Below are 22,023 nucleotides of genomic sequence, written 5' to 3' on the forward strand. Positions count from 1 at the left end.
TTCTAACTTAAATTAGGTTATTATCCAATTTACTTGTTTGGATTTAATCAATCCGATAATTAAGTACGTTTGAAATTCAATTCGGATTAATATCTGGACATATAAATATTTCGTAAACATATGTTATTGTTTGATTTGAAACCGGTTTTTTTTTCACCCTTCCATGAGAGGGAGAAAAGTTGAAGACAGTTGTTCAGAATCTCAAAATATGTAAAAACATGTTGGCCTTAAAACAGGGTCAAGCTCAATATCTATCAAGATTGGTCACTTTTGTCAACCTAAAAGGACATGCAACACCATAACATGTTGCCACTTGCCAGTGAAGGGTTTACATCACTGCAGTGCACCAGTAGAGCTACAAAAGTACACTTCCACCCCCAAACTAATTTTTCTGTCTTTTAAATGATAAAAAAAAAAAGAAAAGGCTTTTGGACCAATTTCCCTAGCCACTCAAATTGAACGATGAAAAAAGGGCAGAAGAAATAGTTTTTGTTTAGGGCTTCTTGTATTAGGGGACCACAAGCAACATTCATGTGCACTTTGTACACACAGACACAGCATGTTTGTTTATTTACCTGGGAGGGACCATGACAATTTTCCACAAATTGGGCCCTATTTGGATCATTACACACTAACCCATGTTCAAGCAATTGTCATTTTCTATCAATTTGGCACTGCATCACATGCTTCACTCTATTCTTTTTTGTTTCTTCTTTTTAAGATGTGATACTTCCTGTAGCCACTATCTACTACTAGTTTGTATTGAATCCTCCTCCTTTACCATTACGATTACCCTAGAAATATTGATGGATTGCGATGTGGATATCACTATGTCTATTACCCAGCATCACCTTGTATTTCATTGGATAGTATTTGAGTGGTGGGAGTAAAAATTGGACCAACTTATGATCTCTTAGTGCACAAATTGCATTCTTCAGGTGAGAAGATTCATTCCTAATCAACTCAATCACCTCTGATAATTAATTTTCTATGCTTGGTTATTTGTTCCAACTCTACTTTGTATTTTTTACATCACTTGTTTGTAAATTTTGAACATTCCTCCAAACATGAGGTGTGCATTTTTTTTTTTCCAGTAATCTTACGGATCTCAGTGTTTTTGTCTCAATTATTCAAAACGTTAAGATGGACGCGCATGACTTTATATGGATCATGTGGAGTGAACGATTTCACATGAATCATGTGATCAATCCATATCAGCATTTGAGATAGCTGAGATAAAAATAAGAAAATATTAGTATCCTTAACATTTTTTATTTTTATTTTTCATATTTCTTCTATTCTTAACTTCCCAACCATCCCAAAATTTTCGCCAATTGTGTATATATGGTGACTACTAGGTAAGCATGTGATGGAATCATAGAAGGGCCAAGGGTGAGCTACCAGTTTTAATTGTGCTCCATGAGAAGGGGAAGTCCTTACAAATGCAATTTGATTCCATGATCAAGTTCTTACAAATGGTCCACTTAGCCAAGTGAATAGAGTGAGTTGTGGTCCATTTTGGATTTACGCACCCTTCAAAAAGGACGCAATGTCTCCCTGCTATTTAAGGATAAAAGGGATAGAGAAAATGACTCGAGCCAATTATAAGCGTTACGGGTTCGGTCTTAATCCCTCCTCACTTGAGACTTGTACAATATTGCACGGTTATGTAATTATTCCCCTTCCCCTCCCACCCCCTACAAAGAAAACACTCTTACAAATGTGCATGGCCAAAAAAAGTTAAGCGCCAGTTAATTAGTAAGTATCTAAAATGAAGTGTCCATGCTAAGAACAAAATTAGAAATCCTATATTGTTATGATTTAGAAAAAGTCCCACACTAGTTGAGACTTGCCCAACCAATGAGTTAATAAGTCAAGTCCACCCCCTTACTAACTAACAGGACATTTTCCTAACCCCAATGAGTTGGGCTTTGATCCATGGGTTTCGGGCCTTAGTAGCTTGGCTAAGGAGGAACAAAACCGTGTGGGCCCAATATATACTCGGGAATCGGACAACTTAAAACGGATAATATTGTTGGTATGTATAAGATTGTGGATTTATGATATATATGGAATCATCAATGTGTTATGCACATCCCACATCGGATAGATGTGGGTGTGAAGTTCTAAATATAAGGGGTCAAACTCTCTTAATAATTAGAAATGGTTTTCCTAATGGTAGGGTCACAGGTCTGGGCCTGCAAGGGGCTGTTGCTTGACCGGTTTTTTGGACCCATTATGGGATGGGCTTGGGAGGACAAATCCATGAGGGTTTTGGCACAAAGCGTACAAACTGCTAATTGTTGAGGTGGTAAGGGTTGTTCGTTTCACAATGGTGACATTTGGTGTCCATAACATCTCTGTAATCATCCTTCAACATAATCGCAATTTTCATTGAAGTAATCTTAAACCCATCTCTAAATTAAGCTTCACTAACTATTTTTCTTGTTTGATTTAAATTTCAAAAATAGAATATATGATAAGGATTGTTGAAAGATAAGCATGTCTACAAAGAACTTTCTAATGCAAATAAATTAAAGGGGCCTCCACCAAATAAAGTGGAGGTAGATGGATAGTGAATGTGGTTGCTTAAAAGTTTTAGTTACAATATTTAATCTTAATTTAATGTAAAAATAAAAGCAAAAGCACACATACCCACGCAGAGAGGTAGTTAGACTTAAGTTATAGGCAGTTAAATATTAAAGGGGCACAAGATAAAATTTAATATCTCAATAGATAACTAGGCTCACTTTTCAAGGCAACTTCTCCATTGATCACCGAAAACTATAAAAATAAAAAAAAAAAAAATGGAGCAAGAAATATTGGCAAAGCTTTTATTCTGTCTGCGTCTAAATTGGATGCTGTGAAAGGGACATTAAGGTGCATAATAAATTTTATATACACAAAACTTAGAGTTTACCTAAATATTTAGGTTTTGACGAAATTTAAATGTATCTTCAAATCTAATTGTAATGCACTTAATTTCACTTAATTCTCGTTCTAGATCAAATATATACTCTTATGGATGTATGGTTCAAGTTTCAAGTCATTTGAACATAAGTCTATTAAGTTATGGACAATCAAAATTTCAAACCCTAATTGAACCATATCTAATTATTTTCAAGACATAGATTTCATCACCATTCTGAAGCACAAAATAGTGTCAAATTCACTTAGAATCTGCATAAGCCTCACTTATCACATGTAATCATATATAGCAAGTATCTTGACACAACTTGACATGCTCATTTAAACTAAATTATCATAATTCAAATCTCATTCAAATAGCACACAAATCGTTTTAATATTATCAAAATCAAACATACAGGACCATAGGTCCAACATGAATGTCACCATGAAAGTGGGAATCAGAAGAAACCTTGAAGATCATCATTTTGAGCAGTTTTATCATCGTTTAGTCAACTCATACAATATTTTCCAAAATGCACACTTGCATAACTGTTTTGGGTCACATCTTGATCATTCTTTGGAATTTTTTTTAAAAAAAGCCATTTCATGCCCTCTGAAAACCCCCATCATGCGTCTAGATCCATGAGACTCCTGCATAGCTATTACAATCAAGAAGCGAAAATGATAATGACCATACTTATGTGCCATTCACTCGGAATATGCAGTGTTTCACGTGACACACATTTGTCCATGTCCCCCCTATACAATCATTTGTTGGAAACACAGGTAGTGTTTCACGTGACATACATTTGTCCATGTCCCCTATCCAGCCGTTCACTGAGAATAGGCAGTGTTTCAAGAGATATATATTTGTCTGCGTCTCTTATCCGCTTAAGTGAAGTAGGCAGTGTTTCACGCGGCATACTTTTGCTCGTGTTCCTTACATCGTCTTGTCATCACACATCATATATTGTCTGCATCATCATCAGCATTACATTCCCATATCAAAAGGCCTTCGTGCTATCACTCGTTAAGTCAATGCCCATCCTACTCATGGGACTATATAGACTTTGGGTTGAACATTCGGTCCAACTGATCTTTAATTCTCATTCATGAAATTTATCTCGTGTATATATGTATGATTTCTTTGACAAATAGCAGAATATGAAACCCTTTGATTCTCGGATAGTACTTGTCCTATTAGGACAAATATTGTGGAGTGTCTAATACCTTCTCCACACATAATAGACCCCCGGATCCACATAGACCATGCCTTAGTGTGAGACGTCCAATTGCATCTATAAATTTCAATTGATAACGACTCCAAATATATTTGAGTGGATTATAATGACATATACGAGTATGCACATGCATCTTGGCCTCAGTGTATTTTCACGACCTTCAATGGTATGACGAACATCGTCAAAATTAATTCATAATTGATTGGGACATGTGGGTCTAGGGAAAGATTTAACCCGCCGGCCAACTATAAAAACAAACATTAATATTGTCAGTCTATATCAATATGTAATTAATAATAAAGCCAACTTATTTATATTACCTTGACACCAAGTGGACGTAACGACTCATCTGGACCTGCTGTAGGTGGAGCCAAAGTATGCACCTGTGGTCGACATACATGTAACATCTCCCACGACCATAACTACGTATTTTATGCCACACAATGTGTAACAAGCAACAACATATAATACTATGCAAATGTTACAAAATAATAATCATATACTGAATTGAGTAGCTGGGAGATGAGATAAGTTTAGGTTTGTTGTTGTTGTGTCGGGTCAAGACATGCATTCTTGAATTGATAAAATTACATTAATCACTCCGTCACTAATTATGTGATTAATGTAAATTATTTGATATGAAATCACGTCACTTATAATACCGTGACTTTTTTTTTTGATAGTGGCATGCGTGACCATATATGTATTACATCATGTCATTAGTAATGACATGATTGATGTTCAAACACTAATCACACCATTCTTATTAGTTTGATTGTGTAAAAAACAATCACACCATTAACCATTCACATTGGCGTGATTATAAAAACACTGGACTAGTCACGTCATTTGCAACGGTGTTGAATGTTATACTGTTATATATTTGTGTCGAGTGCTAATCTAGTAAAAAAAATTTCAATTGTCACATATAATTATTTTTAAGAAAAAATATTTACAGTGATGGTTAATCTGGGAAAAGATGTTTGACTTGTAGTTGCAGAAAAGAATCAAAATCTTTGAAGTCCCGACAGGAAATGTGTCAGCAGCCAATATCTGGCTCTGGGTCAAACACAATTTTTAAGGCAAAAAAGAGAAGAAAAATGAACGGCCAAGATAAGATATTGGGTCTGTCATCCGACAAAGCACATATAAAGAGGACGGAATTGTTGAAAAAGTAAGTAAATCACATGTCCAGATTACAAGTTGGTTATTATTTGGTTGGTTGGCCGTTAAAGCATCGGGACGGAAAGTGATGATGTTTATTATTTTAATGATCTGACCAATATACCCCCGCCCTCAACAGTTTTCGAATGGCAAAAAGGGCATAGAATTCAAATTTGAAAACTACTTCTTTTCTTTCTTTTTGCATAAAAGAAAAAGCCAAACAAGTGCATGTGCAGCAGCAATCACAACATCGCTTTCACGGATATTTTGTAAATCCACGCTGTCTTTTTAGACTCTTTACCGTTAACTATTAGGGGTGGTAAAAAAAAATCGGTTTTGAGTTGATTTTGAATCGGACAAGAGCACTTGTTGAAATGAGTAGAGTGTCGATCGTAAACGGTTTCAGTTTTAGAAATTTAAATAATTTTTCAAATGATTTTGGTATTAAAAATCTTAAATAAAAATGATTTTGATATTTACTAATTAGAAAGGTATTGGGCGCATTGTTCATCTCTATAGAGTGGGTCAAAAGAACAAGGTTGAAACCACTGTTATATGATGCTTGCAGAAATTTTTTTTAAAATTCAAATTCAAACATTAAAAACCAGTGATTTTGGGGTCTCTTCTCTAGTTTTGATGGATACCTGTAATTCACGTGAACTTTTCAAACTTTCAGATGATAATAGTGTTTTGACTTCTTTGGAGGATTGTGCCCTTTCATAAATAAAGATATACCACAAAACTCTGGATTTGCAGGAGACAGAGATATCCACTTTCATATTTTGTGGGGACACCCTTGTATGGCTTGGGCCGGATTATCTAGGCCCAAAATAATATACCAAAAATAGAGAATATATTCTTAATTTTTAATTCCAGGTGACCATTGGTGCGAAACTACGAATACGATTCTTCTCTTGAATCTCTAAAAATTCTAGACTAAAAATATATTGAGAATTTGAGATGTAAATAACCAATGAAGTTTTTTTTTTATATTTTATTTTTATTACAGGATTCAAACTCGAGACTTTTATAAGAATACATAAGTGTTATTTGAGTTATACGTGATTCTCAATAAACAATAAAGTAAGAAGTTGCAATTTTGGTGATATAAAATTAATAAATGTATAATCAAAGAAAAAAACACTACACCAAAAAGTGTATGAAGAAGATAAAGAAACAAACAAAAAAAGTGGAAGAAAATAACAAAAGAGAGAGAATGACATTTGCGCCAAATTGATGTTGCTTGCATGTGCGTACCACAAACCCGCTATGGCCCACCCCAATACTTCCACACGAACAAAACCACACGCTTCACCCACAGGACAGCCCCTCTGTCCCCCCATGTGCGGCTCTTCTGTTTTAACTGCTCATTCTCTGTTGGTTGGTGATGGAGTGGCTGTTCTGTAATTACCCCATACCCCAAACCCTAACCCTAACCCTAACCCTAACCCTCCTCTCCCTCCCAAATTCCTATAAATACCCACTCTCCCCTTCCCTTCTTCCATATCACTTGACGCATCTTCCTCGCAGTTTCGCTCTGCTTCTCCGTTTCTTCAAGTAACTAACTCTCTCTCTCTCACACAGACACATACATTTCACTGACCTTTGTTGGTACTTTTTTATTTTTGGCGAATGCTGAACAAATTACCTCCCCTTTGTTTTGCAGAGATGAAAATGGCTGTTTGTGGGTACTTCTTCTTGGTGGGTTTTCTTGCAATGGCGTCCTCTGTCCACGGTTATGTCGGTGGAGGTTGGGTTAATGCGCACGCCACTTTCTATGGCGGTGGTGATGCTTCAGGCACCATGGGTACGTCCATATATATGCTTCAAAATTGATTTAACCAACAAATTCTGGTAATGATTGTAATTAATGTGGGTTAATTTTGAAGGTGGGGCTTGTGGTTATGGGAACTTGTACAGTCAAGGTTATGGAACAAACACTGCTGCTCTGAGTACTGCCTTGTTCAACAATGGCTTGGCTTGTGGGTCTTGCTATGAGATTAGGTGTGTGAATGACAAGAAATGGTGCCTCCCTGGTTCAATCTTGGTTACGGCCACTAATTTCTGCCCACCAAATAGCAATGGTGGATGGTGCAACGCTCCCCAACAACACTTTGATCTCTCTCAACCTGTCTTCCAACACATTGCCCAGTACAAAGCCGGAATTGTCCCTGTTGCCTACCGAAGGTAATATAAACATTAAATATACTGTGTTTTTTTTGTTGCTACAAGGGTATTTTGGGTATTTCAGGTTCTAAACTCCTGGGCTTTCTTTTGTAGGGTACCCTGTAGGCGCAGAGGGGGCGTTAGGTTTACAATAAATGGGCACCAATACTTCAACCTGGTTCTGATCACCAACGTTGGGGGTGCTGGTGACGTCCACTCTGTGTCAATCAAGGGGTCGAGATCAGGTTGGCAGGCAATGTCAAGGAACTGGGGCCAGAACTGGCAGAGCAACAGCCTTCTCAACGGACAAGCCCTCTCATTTAAGGTCACCACCAGTGATGGTCGTACTGTTGTGTCCTACAATGCTGCCCCTGCTAATTGGGCCTTTGGACAGACCTACTCCGGAGCCCAATTCCTCTAGGGCCCAGTCTGATATATATTAGTAGATTTAGATTTGGGAAAAAACTAGTATGAGTATTAGAGTACTAGTTAGTCTTATAGACATTTTAGAGTGGTCAAAATGAGAAAGGATTGTTTTATGGAGGTCCCTTTTATCATTTTGAATTTAATTGGGGGTGGGAGGGTCCATCTTTTGTTGTGCGGTGGAGTCCTCTTTTTTTTACCCTTGGCAGAGGTGGGACTTTAACAGTTTAACCACCCGCTAAGCTTAGTATTTACCTTTAGTAGAATTTTTAGGGACTTCTGTTTTCTACGGTGATGGTAACTGTAGTGTAAACAGCTTGTGCTGTGTGTGTATTTCACAGTTGGTCTCTGATTTGAGACACAATTGTAAAATTTCATGCCTTATTTACTAGTAATGGTAAAATGATACCAGGGTTTGTTATTTCTTACAGCCATTCTGCTACATGTAAATTTTTACAGCACTGTTGATTAATTATAAGGGAGAAGAAGGGGGAGGCAGTATCTTTGCTGCCATTTTGGTGACACCCCCTTCAACAAAAGCAAGTAGAAATGACTTGGCAAAACCTACAACGGACTTATCATTCCTTCAACAAAAAGGAAGTAGAAATGACTCGGCAAAACGTACATCAGACTATCATTTTACACAAAGGAATCTATGAGAAGTGTTGCCTCACTTGACAGAGTGAAAACCATTTTTCTTGGTTGGTGTTCTCGGTTCTCGTGCTCAAAAGGGGTTTGGCAAGATAAGCAGATAGAATTTGGTGGGACTTCAGAATAGAAGGCCAGATGCATTAAAAGAAAGTACATCAGTAAATAACACTATTGATCCAGTATAAATCTGAGCTCAACCTAAGGGCATATTGTCATTCAACTATTCAAGTCCCACGCTAAGGGCCAAGAACACCTGGTAGAACATCAGCAAGTTTAAAGTTACTACATCAGATCCGAATTTCCAGTTCCATAAAATTAGTTTCCAAGCAAGTTTACCCAAACAACCATGTGAAAACAAGTTAAAACTAACAAATTATGAACGTTGGGGACTTACACAAGCATCCCAGAAAACTAAACACCGCGCCTGTTTGGAGGGTGGCCCATCAAAAGTAAATGTGCCAAGTCCAATTACTTATTGTACACATTACACAATTGGTAGCTCTAATATGTAGCAGGAAGATTTACCTCTGAATATAAGCGCTCATCAAACATGGTGACAGCACAAGGCCCAGATGTGAAGGCCCAACTACTGTGTGCAGTATCGTAGGCAGTCTGGAAGCCTCAAAGCTGTCATTAACAGGATATTCCACAGCACTTTGCTGGAGGTTCATTTCTGCTGCAGGTTGAAATTTCATATCACTCAGCATATTCAGATTGTACGGCAGATGAGGAAATCCCAACTGCGCCCTTAGAGATGCAGTTGCACCAATCTCATTGAGGATTCCACTTTCCTGTCCCGAGTTAGACATCTCAGAATTCCTAACCGGACCAAAGTAAGCAGAATAACTCCCAAAAGAGGAACTTGCAGAACATTCCACGTCCCTGGAACAAGACAAACTAACTCATTGTTTTTCTTTTTTGATAAACAATGGTGTTTTTATTATTAGTTGTTCTTAGCGTGAGCAAGGAGTGAAGACTCAAAACTTGCACATATTCGAAATCCTAAGGAGTGACGACTCAAACTAACGCATTGTTGAAAACACGAATCCGAAGGGTTCATTTGCCAACTCTTAATAAGTGCATGCATATACCTAGACTATTTCTTAAAATCTCATTTACCATTTTTTTATTTAAAAAATGAAGATAATTAAGACTTATGGAATGAGATCTAAAGCACTTGAATGAGAAGCTTTTTTTAAGAGTCTCCTCACCTCTGCGGTAGCAAATTTGTGTCCTCTGGAAGAACCACATGTTGACTGCCATTACTATGAATCCAAGGCAAAGGTTGAAGCTGCTGCTCAGCACCTATTCCGAAAGGTACATGCATCCCATTTTGGAACTGCAATGCAAGCCTAAGTTAGCCACATATTCCTCATAGGTCTCCTAGTTATGTTTGCCATGAAATCATGCGTAGTAAATTGAGGATGTTTCCTTTTGCTCATGAATTATAGAGTTTGATTTTCGTTCTTGCTCGTTGTTGTTTAATTTTATTATACATATCAGGTCAGCTAGTTCCATGGTTTCAATGCATAGAAAACGAGTCACATGCTTCTAGAAAAACTCTGCGTACTCATTTGTTGTATTTGGCTGGAATTTTGATTTAAATCGTAGTTAGAAGAAATGAAATAATTTTAGCGGAATTTCAAAAATAGTGACTAAGACTCTAAAGCAACACCTCTGACTCTAAATTTTATTGTTTCATCACTTATTACCTTCATAACATGAATACTATCTACTTTGTTTGGCAGGAAAATATTGAAAAGCAACACCTTATGTCATTAGAGTGCAATAATCAGGTAACCGTCTTATTTGATTGTTAAGTACCTTTGCTATTGGGGTTCCTTAATATGGTCTTGATGAAAGCCCTCCAAAAAGTTGTTACAGAAAAAGGAACACCATGGCTCAATACATAAATATATTTCTTTAACACTCGCATCTCTATTTCAGCCTCAGCTCCCTTTTCTCTTCAGCTTTTGAATCACTCGTGTCTCTCTATGTTTATGATGTGTCAAATATATACATACATTTGTGCATCATTTACCCATAAGTTCATTGCATTTTGAGTTGATTAAGAGTTAATATTGCCTAAGAAAGCTATATTTGCATATTATAGGTGTCAAGGCAAGAAAGGGAGGAAAAGAGTGCAAAATGAAGATTTGAAGCCCAGTACTGATTTCCGATCGATCGGTCATATTACCGATCGATCGGACCTGCCAAAACACCTAAAAATATCATCGAGACAGATTGTATTTCCGATCGATCGGACTATTCCCGATCGATCGGAGTACTATTCACAGCACTGCGCAGTTTCGCGGAAAAGACCCGAATTCACGTGTTTCTAAGCCAAAACGACCCCAACTTGTTTTGGAAACGACATAAGAGTTTGGAGAAGTATAAAAGGACATAAGATAGGGTTTTGGAAGAGAGCTTGGAGGCTGGGGAGCTGGATTTCGTGCTGCCTCCATGGGAGAGCTTGGAGGTCACCTTGGAGCTTGGAGAAGAAGAGGATCTACAAGGGGGTTTCCTCTCTCCTTTTCTATCGTAGTTTCTATGGTTGATTTCCTTTGTTTAATGATGTATTTTGCTTCCATGAGTGGCTAGATTTCCTACTAGGGTCTTAATGTAACCAAACCTTGAAGATTCAATAAACTTGATTTCCTTATTTCTTGATTTCTCTTTCTCTCTTGATTGTCTATGGGTGTGATTAATGCTTTTGAGTGTTTGGCCATCATTCAATTGATTTGCTGCCTAGATTGAGACCGGAAGGATATATCTAGGGTTTGCCTCAAGCCATAGATGACATAGGGTGCATGAACCATAGGAATATAGGTTTGTGACTTATGCAATTGCTAAATGATTTCCATAGTTCGTAATGAGTTTTTGATATATTAATCCAATTGTTAGGAATAACAGGGATTTATATTGAAAATACGTTTGATGTATCTAGGAATAGAACATTGAATAGGTTGAGAAATCGATTGTCATTATTGAGAGATGAATTAGGGATTAAGGAATCAAGGGAATTGAATTGGATAGGTGAGGTGAAGTTAAGTACCCTAGTGCTTTCCATCCTTCATTTCATATTTGTGTTTGATTTGTTTTTGTTCTTTTTAATTAGTTTAGTAAAAATCAAAAACCAATCGCTAATCATTTTCTCCAATTTACATAATTGTAGCTTGTTTGACATTGATTTCTTTTGCCAACACATCCCTAGTGGAAACGATAATTTACTCATCTTTATATTACTTGTGCGATTTGTGCGCTTGCAATTAAATCCATATCAGTTTACATATAATAACATCTTCAATAATTTCGTTTCATCCTATGATCAGTTGATCACACAGCCACCTCTGCCTTATAATTGAATGGCCACACCACTTCAGATAAGTTACTTCAAGAAGAAAAGAATAGAAACATATGCATGAATATGTGCCTCATGTAACTCCAGTCAATAGAAAACTTCATGATCATTAGATTTAAATTGTAAAATAATATCAATGCTACTACCATTCAAAACAACTAATAATATTTCTTTTGGGTGTATATACACAAAAAAAAAAGAAGACTGGTATACACACATCCCATAAGAAGGAACTGTGGTAAATCCCCTAATGAATAATAGGAACATGTCAAAATCCTTGATCCCACTCGGTTTCCATATAATCTTATCCTCATCTTTCTCAATAACCATGCACCAAATACAACCTCGATAAGAATCCCCTTCTATTTCAATTCCTTGTCTTGAAAGGGCTCTCAAATTGATCCCAATGAAGCATCCCACTGACCATTCCAGTATCTTTCACCAGTACTTCCCCACCAGCAGCCTTCTTTTTGCATTGATAGAAAAGCAAACTCATATTGCACATGACATACATACCCATAGAGATTAAACATAACACAACCCATGACAAAGTTATGCCAATATATCACGCTACTATCCAACAAAAACATAGTCAAAAGAACACATCCAACCCTCCCCCAGAATGTTCTCTTAAGAAAACATTAAGCATGCCTTGATAATTTGGGGTCCATTCTAACTCTACCATCACAAAAATTTCTCTCTAAACAGGCCAACAGGCAATGTGCGAAGAATGGTATATGCTAATATTTGGGCTCTATACTGCTGAAAATCACTAGAGCAAGCTTTACGACTATCTTTTCTCTACCTTGAGCAAACCCATGGCAATGCTTCTGTCCTTCAAGTCTTCAACTTCTAATGGATGAAATAAGAGAGCAAAGAGAAGTACCTGCACTTTCCTTTGCACAAAGAGGGCTTTCCAGTTGGTGAGAACATAAGAAGGATAATGTCTACATCACAAAGTATAGACAACTCATTAGCTATCTTCATGATGCCGTGCTTCCTTTTCGCATACGTCGCTTGACGGCCATTTGTGTTCTCCAATCTCTTTATCTTTAGCTTAACCCTTCCCACCCTGCATATGATTAAAACACTATCCTCTGCTGACTGCTATTGAAAATGGTTCACAAAAATCCAAAGCTCGATTTAATAATGCATGCCACTACTAACATTTTCAATCAATCCATTTATACTGCGACAAATTTTTCAGTTCTAAGAGACAAAGCCAAGTTAAGACCTACAGAACTATTGAATCCATCATCCAATTGACACCACCTGGTACCACCTGGTTGTGCAAGTTCACAAGTTTCTTTGTTTCTCAAAAAAACCTCACCCATTTCAGTTCAACCAAGCAAATCGAATACATGGAGGGGGCTCAAAACATAGCACGTGTTATTGCAAAGCTTCAAAACCATTTTGATATCAGATGCTTCGCCTTCTAATGAACTAGGTGTTCCTCCATCACAGGCAGCGTACAACCAACATTTCACAACAAATGGGCTTCAATTTCACTTGGTCAATACCAATTCATGTCATTTCTTCTCTGCTTGAAAACTCTCCTACTTCATCAAACCCTAGCTCCGTCGAAGGCTCCGACCAAGACTGCGTCGAAGGCTCCGACCAAGACTGCGTCGAAGGCTTGTCCGTCGATTTGGAGAGGATGCTTTGTGGGAGAGAATGAGGAGGAAAAGAAGGAGAATAATGAGAGAAACGGCAGGGTCAGTGGGGGTTTTTGGGGTGTACTTAATAAACAAAGAGTGGAGTGCAAATAAGCTTTAGTATGAACTCTACAACAATTTTTTTTTTTTTTAAAAACCGAAACACTATCATTAAAAACACACGGAGTACATAATACAAACATGAGGAGGATACTCATCCTCTAGAGACAATACAGAAAATTCCAGTAACAAAAACAAAGAAAAAGTCCGCAACGATAGCATGGGGAAGAGATACAACTTTTTTTTAAAGGGTTTTTATTCATAAGGATAAAACTTAAAAGTTGTATTTCAACAAAGACAATCTAAAAAAAACTTTAGAAAAAAGGACAAACCCTATCAACTTATCAAAATACCCTCTCTCATTCTTCTTCTTCCCCCTTTCTTCTTCTTTCTCTTTCTTCTTCCTTGTGCTACCATATCGGAAGTTGGTCATCCGGCCATCATTTTCGACGAACGAACTATCGAAATGAAGCTCTAGGACAGCCTGATCAAACCTCAGTCATCACCAATAATAGAAAATCACTTGAGTCATCGAAAAAGTTTCGTGAAATCACGGTCACCGTTTGAAAAAGAGTTAGATCCGGCCAATGTCGGTGACCATCAACACCTCCAATCAACTCCACAGACCAAGGCGCATCACCTTTGAAGTTTTATTGCTTTTTCGAACTTTTTTTTTTCATTTGAAATCGGACATGAATCTGCAGATATTATATTTGTTTTGTATATGTCAATATTATATATGTTTTGTATCTGTAAATATTCTTCTGAAATCGAATATGAATATGCAGATATTATATCTATTTTGGATCTGTTCTGATATGTTATCGATTTTGGTCATTTTGGAACTTTAAACAGATAACATTTCATTAAGGACAGATAACATTTTAACAACATAGATAACATTATGACAGATATAAAATTAATCGAAACAGATAACATATCACCTGCAGTCTGTAGATCTCACATCAGAATAAAAAAAACCACGAAAATCACCACAGAAACTGTCAAAAATAATGATGTGATGACAGATCGAAGGAAAACAACAAGATCTACAAGTCTCGTAGTGAGTATGAGTAGATCTAGTTCGAACACAACAAAAATCTGATTGAAAAATCACTAAAAAATGTCATAAAACTCTCGAATAAGCCACGAGGGACGGAGACGAAGCTTCGTACAACGAAGACAAAGCTTTCGACGGATGTCCAAGATGAATCATGTGCAGGAGGCATGTGCCATGTTTGAGGATGAAGATAAGGGTATTTTAGATAATAAAACCATATATTTTGACTTTTTGTCCTTCTTGAAATATTAGTTTAAACTATATGGACTTTATGGAATAAGACTTTTAAGAGTGTCTTTATTGCAACAAAATTTTCCAATGAAGGACTTATCCTTAATTTTTCCTTTTTTAAAATCAGGCAGCAGTGGTCTTAACGCAGCATCAGGGGCACTGCATTGAAAACTCCCCAAATAACTAGATTTGGAGAGGATAAGTGTTGGCATGTGTTCTTGATAACCTTGAAACGGAATACACAAAGACGAACGGAGAAACACAAATCATCGTCAACGGAATGAGAAAGGGACTAAAAAACCAGATCAGTTGAAGAAACCACCAGATCGGTATACCCAAACAAACAGATAACACATAAACACAAAAGACAAACAGAGAGATCCAAAAGCAAGGATTAATAGAACAACAAATCACCTCATCAAGCATCAAGCATAACTAGTACATGAATCAGCACAGGTGTACAAGCTTCATTGGACACCTTTTGATAGTTGAAAAATCCGTGCTTTTTATCTTGGGCAAAACTGTAATTTGACAATAACAGTACCTACCCCTTCATGCAGACAGTTAGAACCTTCAGTTCAGCAACCTCCCTATTGCATCGTATATAATATTTTAATATTTTTCAACATAACTGCTTCTAACTACCTTCAAATGAAAAAGGGTTACCTAAAATTCGTTGGAAGCTATAAAAATGAATAAGGGTTATCTAAAATAAAATTTTAGGTATTTTATGTAACTATTTCGATATGTTCTAAGACAAACACATTTACCTTTGAAGCCTGTCTTCTAGCAAATCCTAATTAATTAATGCCTAACCTTTATCAAATTGGGGTAATTACACTAAGAACACAACACAATTGAAATGAAAACAGTAAAAAAAGAATTTATTAATAAGGACACAGTTCATTAAATTACTTATATACCTAGCTTCCTGTATTTTTGGAAGGAATATGTTGATTCTTAGTGTGGGGTGGAAAACTTGAACTTTTACTATTTGCGTAGTTTATTACTTTCTTTTAATTTCTTTTTTTATTAAATGCTTCCCCGCAATGATGAATGCTAGTATTACGATTTTATTACAATTAAGATAAGTTGTTCGAATTGTGGCTTAGAGACTCCTGAATGTTATTTTTCAAATTTGTAGCCAAAAGATAAAATCGAAAATTTTGAGAAGTGTACAGCCATCACTAAACCTGCGTAAGCTTTTGGGCCTTCCCATCTTCACTGACTGATGAAAATCAACTCTTAGTTTTTAATTTTCGCTCACTACAATCAATTGAATGACCTTATTATTTATTGTTTTGGTCACTTGCTAAGCATGCATCACATGAGCAATGCACCTCATAAACCTTACATGGAAAAGTCCTTTTTGTTCTTAGAAAATGACAGTAAGGCCATTCTTGGATCGATTGTTTATATTTCTAACCAACTCTTATGGATTGTATCCCTAGCTAGTACCCAAACACCAATCTTTTGTTCATAATGACACATTTTACGTACCCAACACCAATCTTTTGTTCACAAGCTTTAAAAGTCCTACTTAATTCTAGGAACAATATGATTTGAACACGAGAGTGAATTAGGGTGTGACTCAAATGCTTGGTAAGTGATATCCTTTCATTAGGTTATATTCTGCGTGTTTCATGAGCTTTCCTTGATAATTATATATGAGATATTGTTTGTGTTATTCATTTTATTTCACCCATATACGGATTAGAGAAACACTTAGCCTACTTCAATGTGACTTTATTTTCTATGGGAACATCTACGAGAATTGAAATGAAATCGAAGCTAAGATTTTTGCCACATTTGATGCATTTGAGCATTGACTAATCTTGTGGTTATTTGGAATTTCATGTTCAAAGGCAAAAAGTGGAGAAAAGATAGCTAAAAGTGGATAGATCAATAATCAATCGATCAACCTTGTCGGGCGATCGATCGACCTGGTCAAAATAGAACTGTACAAGTTTGCCAGAATGGTTGTCGATCGATCGACCTAAAGAATTGGAAATTGGAAAGAAGCTAGATTGATTGTCAATCAATCGATCATGTTGGTCGATCGATTGACCTCACCCAGACCACGTTTTCACTCACCGCCGCCTTGGAGTAATCACCCCAAAATTAAGTGAACCCAGTCTAAAATGACAGAAACTTGTTGGATAAATAACATAAGAGTTTTGGGGTATAAAAGAGTTTGAGACACTTTATTGGATGTATTTTTGGAGCTAGGGTTTATCTCACTACATTGAAGAGCCACCAAGAGCTTGGAGAAGAATGAGATTTCAGGGGTTCTCTCAATTTTTCTTTTTATCTTTGCATTTATGGATGCCTTTCTTTGTATTGATATATACTTAATGCCCATGACGGGCTAGATACTTATTATTAGGGACTTAATATAGCCCAACTACTCTTATTCAATAATTTTGGTATTGTTATCCCATGATTTCTATCATATTTTGAATTTTTATGGTTGTTTTTATAGTTTTTGGATGTTTGATCACCATTCAACAGATGTGCTACCTAGAGTGAAACCGAAATGAGATTTCTAGGGTCATTTCTTACCCTAGACACCATAGTTTGCATAAACCATATGAATATAAAGACATGAAGTATGCAATCTTTATGCGAATATCCACTAATCGTAATAGGTTTTCATTACTTGAACTCGAATGATAGGAATAACAGGGGTTAGTGATGAGAATGCCTTTGGTCTAACCAGGTATAGAGCATCAAATAAAATAGGAAAATCAATTCCTCAACATAGGTGGAAGTGAAGGGAAAATAAACCAAAGGAGTTGAATAGGAGGAGGGCAGGTGAAACTAAATATCATAGTGACTCAATCAATCAATTCTAATACTTGAGTTTGTTTGTGTTTACATTCTTAAATCTTATTCTATTTTATCGTGCTTTATTTAGCGTTAGGGTTAATCATAATTGATAATCAACTATTCTTCAATCAATACTCGAGGAAATGATACTTTCTTATCACTTTATTACTTGTGTGATTTGTGCACTTGCAATATTTCATATCAACAACCTATAAGTTTTATCCCAAAGCGATAAGCAAGTCAACCGAGACAAATGCAAGACTGCCATGGACAGGGCCTCTGGAATTTTCAAGGCCATTGAAGCCTATCGTCTTGCAAATCCTTGTTAATTGAAGCCTATCCTCTAGCAAATCCTTGTTAATTAATGCCTAACCTTTATCAAACATTATATTTTCTGTTTTGTTATGATCAAGGTCATGACTTTGATTATGTTTTCAGTAAATAAATCTGCCCTGTTTGGCATGCAAGATTATTTTTGATTGTATCTTAATTGATCAATTGAATCAATGCTTCTAATTTATTATCAATCCACTGATCATCCAGCAATAATGAAAGAAAACCCACAAAATTACTGCAAGACTAGAACTTTGAAACCTAGAAATATTCATGAAATTGGCACATTGTGCTCATTATTCTGAATGAATACATAAACCGATTCAAAATACACCTTCAAACAGAAAGAAGTACTGCAAAACAGCCCACCAATAAAAAAAAAACTTGCATAGCAAAATAAATTTAATCAAAAGCACAAAAAAAAAATAAAAATCCCAGATGTTTAATTCTCAAAGGAACTAATATGCGTCTGGATTAGCCAAGAGGTAGGCTTCAACAACCTTGAACATTGCAGTAGCCTTTTCTTTGGCCTCATTGAGCTTATCCTCTGGAATCACAATGTCACCCTTGATGTGGTAAGTGGTGGTCGTCTTCCAGATTGACCCTCCATCTGCAGAAGCCACAATCTTGTTCTTGGAATTGATTTTCTCAAGAGCACCCCTCAAAACATCGCCTTCGATTATGCTGTAGTTGTATGATAATGTGTCTCGGTCTACCAATTCAATCTCGTGCTTCACATATGTGGCTTGGTTATCAGCTGCATATTCATATATACATACAATATTTAGTCACTTCTTTTATGCTACATAAAAGCGAAAAGTTATCCCAAATCGAGGATTAAATATGTACCTCCAGCAAAAGTGATCTTCTTGATGGTTCCAGCGCCACCATCTCCTTCAAGAATTTCAATCCTCTTGATGGCAGGGATCACTGTGGGGAAAAAATTGACACCATCAAGGACATAGGCCTTGAACAACTTGGATGGTGCGACTGCAACGGCATTCTCTGATTCGTAAGTGACAACACCCATGATTGACTTAGAAAAAATGTCAAAAAGTTGAAGCAATTACTTGATCGGTTAGAAGAAAATGCTTTAAGTTCTTCTGATGTGCTGGAGATGAAGAAACCTGGGTTAGTATTTATATACTAGAAAATATGTTCAAGTTGATTGCAGATATTGAATACTTTTGCAGCGTCAAACAACCTCCATACTTGATTGAATTTCTTGATGTAATTGGGTAATCAAAATTGATGGCTTTGCAGTTCCATGTGTTTTAGATGAAAATGAAGTTTCTATTTGTCGTTTTGTGATCCAAAAATATATTGATCTCCTTTCGATATTCAATGTAGGCTGCTATAGCTGGCCTCTAGAGATAATTGAATAATGTGGGTTCAAAGAATTGGATCAAAATTGATGCCTTGCCACATGCCAAAGGTGTGCCATCTCTGACTAAGTTGCAAAGCCATCCATGTTGGTACCCAATTCATTCTGAAAATTCAATAATGTCCAAACCCTCTTGGATCAAGTAGGGAACCCTTCAACAGTAGGAGACCTTCAAGTTCAGCCTATAAATACTACCTCTACTTCCATGCTATATCATCACAGCCCAAAACACTTCCAACAGACACTGAGCATTCTTCAACTTCCATTCCTATCAAGTTTTACCAATATTAATTTCCTAGTCCAACATGGGTGTTTGTCACTTACAAATCAGAGAATGTCCTTGCCATCTCACCAGCTAAGCTCTTCAAGGCCTATGTCCTTGATGGTGTCAACTTGTTCCCCAAAGTCATCCCTCAAATTAAGAACATTGAAATCCTCGAAGGTGATGGCGGAGCGGGAACTATCAAAAAGATCACTTTTGGAGGTAACTAGTTTTCATCGAAATTCACTATCAACACCTTGATTTTGAAGTATTTCCATAAAAAAAAGTACTAAATATGATTGTTATTTGTACATGATGCAAATGCAGCTGGTGATCAAGCCACATATGTGAAGCACAAGATTGAATCGGTAGACAAAGAGACTTTCTCATACAATTACAGCATAATCGATGGCGAAATCCTGAAGGGTGCTCTCGACAAAATCAATTCGGAGAACAAGATTGTGACATCTTCTGATGGAGGGTCTATCTGGAAGACCACCACCACATACCATACAAAGGGTGACATGTTCAAGGCTGTTGAAGCCTACCTCTTGGCCAATCCGGATGCCTATTAGTTCCCCATTCAATCTTTATCAACTAAATAAAGATGGGAACTTCATTTCATGAATGGCAATAAAACTTCCTCTGGAAAGTGGAATTCAAGTTGTGTTTTTCCCCCTCTCTCTCTTTTTTTTGCTGTTAGAGTTAATTTCATACAGGAATACATTTTGTATCCATTTCAGTTTGCAATGTATTAATACAAAATAATGAGCACTGCTTTTTAAGATCTTCACAGATTCTTTACAAAATAATTCTTGCGCGTTGTGGGTGTTTATGAGTATCGGTGTGGGTGTGGTGGTTGTGTATGCGAGCTTACAAGCTGTGCTTGTTGTACAATCCATAAACATGTCAAGTGAAAGTTATGATACATACCACTTTGTCACTGGTTACCGTTGTTCAGAGTCCAAGGAAGCCCTGACCCTTCATGCTGAGTACATGGCTGCGAGATTCACTGTGCTGTTAATACTGCTGTGTTGCTGAATGCTGACTACTAAAGCCTGCATGTTATACCAAAGTTACATGTGAGCTTTGGTTTTGGGTTTATAGCAAAATGAGAGGTGATTCAAATCAAATGGGGGCAAGGTGACCAGATGATAAAGCCAATTTTATGCAATCCCAATGAAAATTTGCGGCAATTACAAAAGGAGGCAAATAAACAAACACTTTGTGTGCAATACTATTAAAGGCAAATGCAAATACTAAAATGCATGGTTCACAACTACAACCCAGTTTTAACACAAATTCCAGCAATAGTATCCCATGCGTGGATCACATGTAATCTTGTCTATGATAATTTTTAGTATCTTCTGCCTTTTGGATTTTGTAAGTTTTCTAGTGAGACTGATTTGATGGCCTATATGTAGATTTGTTATTTTATTCTTTTCATCCTTGATTGTTTCTTCTGGTTTTTTATCGGGCCATTGTTGTGTTTAGAGAGGAAAGTTGGCCTGGTGTACACTCCTATCTGTCAAAAGGAGCCCTTATTTGCGTCTGTACTTGTCTATTAAGAGTGTGTTTGGATTGAGAGATTTGGAGGAAAGGGAAGAGAAAAGAAATAGATCTTCCTTTCAATTATATTGTTTGGATAGTTTAGAAAAAAAAAATTAAGGGGAGGTATTTGGAAGAAATTGGAGAGAATATTTCATTAAATTTTTGTCAAAATTTTCCTTCTAAAATGGAGTTATTTGGAGAGAATAGATGACTTATTAAGTTATTTATATGTTAAAAAGTTATTTTACCCTTGTACATAACACTCTAAAACAAAAAATAATGATAAATTAGTAAATTAAACTCATTTTCTTTCCTTCTTTTTTATATATCCAAATATGAAAGAGGAAAAATTATTATTCATTCCTTTCTCTTTCCTTCCCTCGCTTCCCTTCCCTTCCCTTCCCTCCAAATCCCTCAATCCAGACTCATTACATACACGTACTCAATCCATTCCAAATATTTTTTATACACATATTAAATTTCCCAAAATATCTTTTTTTACATATTAGAAATGACAAAATAAACTATCAAAAATCACAACCAAACACGTTGGTCCTCTGTCATTGGTACCCCAACAATGGGGCTTGAAGAGGCCAATACCAGTCAAAGATCACTCTACTGTTAGATTTCCCAGCTTTTTTCCCAACTTTTTTCAATCTACGTACTTTATTTTTTCGAAAACACTAAACACCCTTAGAATAAACGTCCATCAATGTACATACACTTATCACATAGATATATA

At 36.5% G+C, this 22,023-nt stretch overlaps 3 protein-coding genes and 1 pseudogene across 5 annotated transcripts; 2 read left to right on the plus strand and 2 right to left on the minus strand.

The window, feature by feature from the left end:
- Positions 1–6,731: 6,731 nt before the first annotated feature.
- On the plus strand, positions 6,732–8,334 carry LOC120003021 (expansin-A10-like). Of its 3 annotated transcripts, none has more exons than XM_038851912.1 (4): positions 6,732–6,872; positions 6,982–7,122; positions 7,205–7,502; positions 7,596–8,334. In XM_038851912.1, exons 2-4 carry the CDS (start codon positions 6,984–6,986, stop codon positions 7,900–7,902), a joined length of 744 nt encoding a protein of 247 aa, XP_038707840.1. In that variant the 5' UTR covers positions 6,732–6,872; positions 6,982–6,983; the 3' UTR covers positions 7,903–8,334. The 3 variants fall into 3 exon arrangements, with proteins under 3 accessions (XP_038707840.1, XP_038707841.1, XP_038707839.1); XM_038851913.1 differs by having other exon boundaries at positions 6,863–6,881; XM_038851911.1 differs by lacking the exon at positions 6,732–6,872 and having other exon boundaries at positions 6,927–7,122.
- Positions 8,335–8,827: 493 nt separating this feature from the next.
- LOC120002558 lies at positions 8,828–12,903 on the minus strand (annotated as a pseudogene).
- A 5,451-nt stretch (positions 12,904–18,354) lies between these two features.
- On the minus strand, positions 18,355–19,193 carry LOC120003071 (major allergen Pru ar 1-like). Its single transcript, XM_038851972.1, has 2 exons — positions 18,934–19,193; positions 18,355–18,841 (listed from the first exon to the last, which is right to left on the minus strand). The coding sequence occupies exons 1-2, from the start codon at positions 19,112–19,114 to the stop codon at positions 18,543–18,545; spliced, it is 480 nt and encodes a 159-aa protein (XP_038707900.1). The 5' UTR covers positions 19,115–19,193; the 3' UTR covers positions 18,355–18,542.
- A 46-nt stretch (positions 19,194–19,239) lies between these two features.
- Positions 19,240–20,305, plus strand: LOC120002559 (major allergen Pru ar 1-like). Its single transcript, XM_038851323.1, has 3 exons — positions 19,240–19,322; positions 19,768–19,952; positions 20,058–20,305. Exons 1-3 carry the CDS (start codon positions 19,240–19,242, stop codon positions 20,303–20,305), a joined length of 516 nt encoding a protein of 171 aa, XP_038707251.1.
- The last annotated feature ends 1,718 nt before the right edge of the window (positions 20,306–22,023 follow it).

Source organism: Tripterygium wilfordii, chromosome 7, assembly GCF_013401445.1.
Source record: "Tripterygium wilfordii isolate XIE 37 chromosome 7, ASM1340144v1, whole genome shotgun sequence".
Classification (NCBI taxonomy): Eukaryota; Viridiplantae; Streptophyta; class Magnoliopsida; order Celastrales; family Celastraceae; genus Tripterygium; species Tripterygium wilfordii.